Consider the following 7,199-nt stretch of genomic DNA (forward strand, 5'->3'; position numbering starts at 1 on the left):
AAGACATTTGCAACTCAAATCATCCATCCCCACTGACATGAATGTAAAAGCAATAAATCCGTTCCTCCAAAAAAACTGAAAAAAATCTTTAATATTATACTTTCTAAAAACATACAATAATGACATAATTAAAATAAACGTATAGAATTAAACAGTTTTCGCAACAGTTTTTGCTTTGGTCCAATGGAACTTGTGCTGCTCCTTCTGGTCTGATCGCCTTGGCCACCTGGGGGCAGTATAGAACGGTCATACAGATATACTGTACATGGAGACAGTCACAGCTCCTCAGTAAACTGCAGTCATATTATTCATTATTCAGTGAGAATAAAGAATATATATGCCTGTATTATCTTTCTGGTAACAGTGGGTCAGACTTGGACTATAAGGGCCTGCTCACAACACATTTTCAAAATCAGGCCGATAACTAAAAAAATACTTGTTTCATTTGTACCCTTAATGTGTGGGGTCATGCACTACAGCACTACTTTTTTTTTTTTTTTTTTTTTAAATAAAAAATATTTAAAAGCCAATTTTCCACAATGTGTCCCTTTGAAGACAATTGTGAACTTAAATTGCAAAATAAATAAATAACTCAAATTAAACTGTCCGAATTTCAATACGAGGCTAGGCTAAATGAAGCTACATCTATGGAAACGAGTTCAGAAAACTCCAATTTTCCCCAATGATGCTCTCAAATCCTGATACCCTTGCAGGCCCTCCACACGCTCTGTCCAGCCTGACATGACCACCAATGAATGATGTGAATGCATCATTTATACTGCTGCTCAGTGCCTTGACCTGCTTGAGCGAAGCCTCCTTCCGATGCGCGCATCTCCTCGTTCATCCTGGCCAGACGCAACCTGAGCACCAACAACAACAGTGGGATTCATGATGGGCACAACTTAACTCAAATGCAAAACTTTTGTTCTTGAGGACCACCTTTGATTTTTAAAATGAATGGGTGGCTTGAAAAAGTCAATTTTAATACTGAAATTTAATTTGAAATTTTATTAATTATAATTATTTCATTCAAATAAATGGAAATGTGGTTCAGAGATTGTTGGAGCTTTTAATATTTACTATTTATTGCATCTTATCCAAATCTTGTTGTAAGCATCGACTTTAAAACAAAAAAAACGTACAGTGTGACAATGTCGGCGTTGGCTTGCTTCACCGCGATGCTCAATGGGTCATGGCCGTCCTCGTCGCCATTGTTCTGAGCAGCGCCTCTTTTAAGGAATAAACATACCTGTCTGAAAGCATACAGGCAAACAGAGGTGAGTTAACGGCCTTCAGATTGAATGCAGCTTCAGAAAGGAGAGCCCTGCCTGACAATAAGAACCATCAGCTTTTGGCCTTTTTAAAGGAACAAAAGTGACAGTGAGTGATGTTAAGATTTTGGACTAGGAGTGTGACGATATCTCGATAAATTGTGATACAGTACTTTGTCTCCCGATAGATTATCGATACGCCTACGCAAGTATTGCGATATTTGTAGTTTATATACAGACACTATAATGGCTCCATTGTTCGTGGGTTATTGAGCAATTACTTGGCTGGCCACTAGGGGGGGAGCGCCTCAGAGTGGCGGGGAAATGGACGTAAGAAAGCAAAGAAGACTCACGAGCTTAGCTTAGCTTATTATTATTATTTTGTTATATATATATATATATATATATATATATATATATATATATATATATATATATATATAAAGATATATATATATATATATATATATATATATATATATATATATATATATATATATATATCTTATGTATTTACATTATTTTTATGATAATATGAATTATTACTTTTTATTTTATTATTATTTATTTATTTTTTAATTTAGATTTATTTATTTTATTATTATTTTTATGTATTTATTTATTCATATTATTATTATTTTAGGATTAGTTTTATCGTAGATTATCGTGGATTTATTACCTGAGCAATATATTGATAATCGTTATATCGTGAGATCATCATTATCGTGAGCCTTGTTTCACATATTGTATCGTATCGTGATGTAGCCAGAGGTTGCCACCCCTATTTTGGACTATAATTTTCAATGCATGCCTTTAAAACACACTGTGCCCCAATTAAAAATAATAATAATAATAATAATAATAATAATAATTTGGACAAACGGGTGTTTGAGAAATATGAAAGTGTGTTGTCATAACTGTAAACGTATGTGTTTATGTTCCATGTCGGATCCCCTTGAAAACAAGATGGCAGCTCATCTCTAAGGGCCACCAATCAGTAAAATTGAATAACAAGCAAGCATTCCGCCTGGTTAGCATGTTGGCTTTCACTTTGGACTCACCCGGTGTGGCCCAGGTAGGTGGCGTGATGCAGGGGGCCCCGCCCTCTCGCGTCTCTTTGATTGACATCAGCTGCGTTTTGGAGCAGGAACTCGCAGGCTAGCAAGGAACCCTTCAATCAATGCATGACAAACTTTTACAAAGAATTACAAAAACAATATACTAAAAATACAGTGAACCCCCGCCAATTCGCACTTTGATACTCGTAAATTTACATTTTATTTTGTGGAACCTATTCTCAGCTACTGCTGGAAAAATGCATCTGTTTATATTTTTATCCTCTTCCTGTCACAACTAGAATGCCAAATGGCGCTAAAGTTTTGCTAGTAATAATAATTGTCTTCAAAGAAGTATGTTGTAGTGATCCATTATATTGGGTATGTTGTTAGGTTAAGTTATCGAGACGTTTTTGAGTGATGAGTGATATGATGGTAAGTTTGAAACGATATTCAAGCATTTTAGGACCATGATCTACGGTACATTCACAGCTTAAACTATAAAAGCAAGTCAAGGCATCAATATTATTTGGGATTTTTTGCTATTTGCAATAGAGTTTGGCCCCTATTGCAGAAAATAATAGCTGTTTACTAAAACTACACTGAATATTTCCAAGTTTACGCTTTTATGTTTGAAGCAGCAAGTGTCAAGCATTTTAAATCACGAGACCTGTCCCACGCAGGGTTATTATAGTTTTGGAATTTTTCATTTAATATTTTTTTATTTCGTTTTGAGGTTTTTTTGTTTTTTTTTTTGTTTTGTTTTTTATTAGTTTTAAGGGTGCTTCTGTGTTTATTAGTTTTAGTTATTTAATAAATACTTAGTTTTTGTTTAGTTTGTTAGTTTCAGTATTAGTTTTAGTTTACTGACAAGTTATGGAATCAAATTTATTTAAATTTTTTAAAAATATTTTTCCCTTAATTATATTTTTTTTAAACATTAAAATTATCATTATTTGGAAAAATATTAATGCTGTCAAAGTTAAATTGTTAACTAATTAATTAATCACAAAAAAATTACTGCATTAATCATGTATTGATGCAGATTAATCACACTATTAATTTTGACCGCAGATCATTCATTATATGACAACGGTAGCACAGGTTGTGTTTAAGCAATAAACATAACTACATACACTACAAAAAAAAGCATTTAATAAATTTCTGTGTATGACATTGAGAATATTTGCTCATGCCAAACAATAGGGTCATTTTTTGTCATTTTAAATTATCCAACTAATTAACTGATTAGAAAAAGAGGAAGATGAGCGTGTGCGGGTATCAAAAAATGTTGAAGTCCTCATAACAATGAATGTCGAAAGAATTAACACATAAAAGGTGCACTTTAAATTTGGCAGGCAAAAAATGTTTATAAAAAGCCTTTAAATTAAGCAATTAATCATGATTAATCAAAATTCTAAGATGTGCTTAATCTGATTAAAAAGGTAATCTTTTGACAGCTCTAAAAATTTTTTATCTTAAATTAAATTTATATAATACAGTGTATAAATACATTTATCCATGTTTTAGAAAACAATTTTTTAGACAATCTTTTTTTTTAAAATGAAAAATACAATTATTTATCCTAATGATTTTGTATTTTTAACATAAAACATGATTTGGGGCAAAAAATTATATTATCTATAATTTAAATCTAAAATGTACAGTATAACATTGCTTTTCCATGATTTTTGGGGGAAAAAAGTACTTTAGTCCTAACATACAGACAGTAATGAACACGTAAGCTCTCTAATGGAAGTAATAAGTTGCAGTGAGTACGCACCCCAATCACAGCTTGTATGAGGGGCGTCTTCTCTTCGTCATCCTCGTTAACCATGTTGACGTCAGCGCCGTGCGCCAGCGCTTCGGCCATAACGGGCAGGTTGCGAGCTTTGGCTGCTCTGTACAGAAGCTTCCCGGGATGGATGTACCTGCCGTCTTCCGGGTCCGACGTGTCGTGCTCGGTCTCGCCGCTCGAGTCTTCGGACGCCTCGCACTCTGAGGAAAAGTGGTGACAGAGTTGAAGTTTGTTTGCTCGTTGAGTGAATGACGTGGACCCCTGATTCACATGTGCAACTCTCTTAATCTTCAAGTGTCAAGCATTTTAAAATCACGTGTTGCATGCAGGGATGTAATAGTTTGGAATTTTTCATTTTAGTTGATTTTAATTTCGTTTTGAGTTTTGTTTTTAATTTAGTTAGTTTTAATTAGTTTTCAGGGTGGTTGTGATAGTTTATTAGGTTATTTAATAAATGCTTAGTTTTAGTTAGTTTCAGTATTAGTTTTATTTTTTTTTTAAAGAAATGTGTATTACTTGCGTACAATAGTAAAAAAAAAAAAAAAGAACACCATGGCAGCGACATCGTCTGCTTTTCTATTGGCTGCTGCAAGATGACATCACTTCTGTTAATATCAAAATAAATCTACTTAAAATCACATTTAAAATCATCCCCAAAGGATCATGCATTAAATGAATAACCGAAGACTAAAACGAAGGACACTTTGCTATAATAATAGTTAGTTTTAGTTCGTTTTGTAAACATAAAATGTAGTTTCAGCATTTTTGTTTTTATTTTACAGTATTTCGTTAACGAAATTGTTTTAATTATATTTTTTTCCCCTTAGTTTTAGTTAACTAAAATAACCTTGTCCCATGTCACCATATTAATGAAGTCTTTCCTGCATTAGTCATCATACAATACAGACAGAAGGCCAGTAAGGGCAAATATTACATTTCTCCCACCTAAGCAAAAATATGTAAATTATTGACACCCTTCCACAGTGTTTATGATTGCCTCGAGATGCCACAACATGGTGGAAAAGCACAGCATCACTAACTGTATACAAATCAAGCTCCTTAACTCCAAGATTTTTTTTTGGCACCAAGATGCGTCTTAATGTAGAGGATTTTATTTTATTTTTTTTCTTAAACGAGGTGCCAATTCCAAATTCCAGTGACCAGCACGAGAACACGTGAGCCAAAACACCAAATTTAACACAGGGAAAATGGCCAAAATTAAACATTTTCATTTAGGGGTGGTCTCACTTTTGTTACCAGCAGACTAGACAATGGCTGTTCCGCTATTTTGAGGGTAAACTGTTATACAAGCTCTACATCAGGGGTGTCCAAACTTTTTCATTTGAGGGCCACATACAGAAAATCAGAAGGAGGCAAGGGCCACATAATGTTTTGTGTTTAGTCCTAAAAATTGTACAAATAATTTATTTGTGCTTGCTTTTGCATATTTAGAAAAATGCTACAGTATATAAACCAATTTATTTGTAATATGGCAGTAGGGTTATTATAGGGCCAGCTGAGATAGGCGCCAGCACCCCCCGCGACCCTTGTGAGGAAGAAGCGGTCAAGAAAATGGATGGATGGATGCTTATTATAGTTTTGGAAGTTTTAGTAATTTTAGTTTTTATGTGTTTTCAGGGTGCTTCTGTTTTTGTTAGTTTTAGTTCTTTAATAAATGCTTAGTTTTAGTTAGTTTCTGTATTAGTATTAGTTTTTTATGTGTATTACTTGTGCACAATATTTAAAAAAACACCATGGGAGCGACATCATCTGAAGGTGCTTTTCTATTGGCTGCTGCTAGATGACGTCACTTCTGTGTGACATACTCTCAAACGTCATTATTCCGGTTGATATCAAAATAAATATACAAAGAAAATCACACCAAAGACTAAAATGAAGGACATATTTGCTATAATTTTAGTTTTGTACACATAAAATATAATTTCAGTTAGTTTTCGTTTTTTAAAATGCATTTTCTTTTTTTTCGTTAACGAAATTGTTCTTTGAATTTTTGTTTTAGTTATAGTTAACTAAAATAACCTTTACTAGCACCTGTGTTTTTCGACTATCTCCAAACATTTTTGTTTTTATTTTATTTGAACTGAGTCAAATGCCATTTTTAGCATATGCCGCGGGCCACTAAAAAATAGACGGCGGGCCACAAATGGCCCCCAGGCCGTAGTTTGGACACCAGTGCTCTACATTGACTAGTACACATTGTAGCAAAGTGTCATTTCTTCAGTGTTGTCCCACAAAATATAGTAATAATACTTTCACAAATGTGAAGATTGAGGACTTCAATCAAAAACCATATTTGGACCCGCAAAGTCAGAGGTTAACCCTTTATCCACCAACATGATATATTAAGCCTGACTAATATTGTTTTTTATATTTATACCAAACATACAAACTGAATAACAATCAAGTCATCATGTCTGCAGTAAAGACAAGTCCCAATTCTTTTACTCCCAAGGTCGAAGCCAAAGTCTCATGTCAAGTAAGTCAAGTCACAAGTATCAGAATTTCAAGTTGCGGTGATTCAAGTGACACACCTTCCTCCGTCACACTGTCCACCACAGGCCCCATCGCCAGAAAGTCGGTGCTTCCGTCGGTGCTGCCCAAACCGCTGTCACTGCTGAGGCCTGGCAGACCAAAAAATGCCACAAACATGGACAAGTTAGGACACAGTTGACACTAATAAGCCATTAGTTTGGTGGGTATTCAAAATTATTTTACGTTTCTGGTGCATGTGCCACACTGGACTACAATGCAAAATATGATCAAATCTTTATGAGCATTTACTTTTTTTTTCTTTTTTTTTTGTCCCCACATTTAGGGCTCCTTCTCCTCACTTCATTGCAACGCCCTAGCACAGCCATCGTGGTAAGTGTATGTGACTTACTTCGAGGTCCGGATCCAGTGTGGAAGTAGGAAAAAAGGGAGTCCAGCTCATCGGGACAAAACAAGGACTCGCGTCTAGTCTTGGCAGTAGCTAAAAAGGAGTATACATTTATTAATAAAGTGACGTCAGTGGTCAAACACAAGATCATTGTAGGTAGGGTGGATGGGGCGGAG

General features: G+C 34.6%; 1 protein-coding gene across 6 annotated transcripts in view; it reads right to left on the bottom strand.

Moving 5' to 3' along the window:
* The window catches only part of LOC144014342 (arf-GAP with coiled-coil, ANK repeat and PH domain-containing protein 3-like), a 35,042-nt gene that overhangs the window by 1,623 nt on the left and 26,220 nt on the right, over positions 1-7,199 (bottom strand). The window contains exons 19-25 of one of the 6 annotated variants that reach the window (XR_013282451.1): positions 7,025-7,116; positions 6,677-6,773; positions 4,110-4,324; positions 2,333-2,429; positions 1,143-1,253; positions 799-860; positions 74-226 (exon numbers count right to left, since the gene is read on the bottom strand). Coding sequence is in view for 4 of the 6 variants with exons in the window: in XM_077514122.1 (XP_077370248.1) it covers positions 129-226; positions 799-860; positions 1,143-1,253; positions 2,333-2,442; positions 4,110-4,324; positions 6,677-6,773; positions 7,025-7,116 (785 nt within the window). In the remaining 2 variants the exon portion in view is untranslated. Of the gene's footprint in view, positions 1-73; positions 861-1,142; positions 1,254-2,332; positions 2,443-4,109; positions 4,325-6,676; positions 6,774-7,024; positions 7,117-7,199 lie in introns of those variants that run through there. The other 5 variants (XM_077514122.1, XR_013282450.1, XM_077514120.1 and 2 more) reach the window with 5 other exon arrangements.

Source organism: Festucalex cinctus, chromosome 2 (genome assembly GCF_051991245.1).
Source record: "Festucalex cinctus isolate MCC-2025b chromosome 2, RoL_Fcin_1.0, whole genome shotgun sequence".
Taxonomy (NCBI): domain Eukaryota; kingdom Metazoa; phylum Chordata; class Actinopteri; order Syngnathiformes; family Syngnathidae; genus Festucalex; species Festucalex cinctus.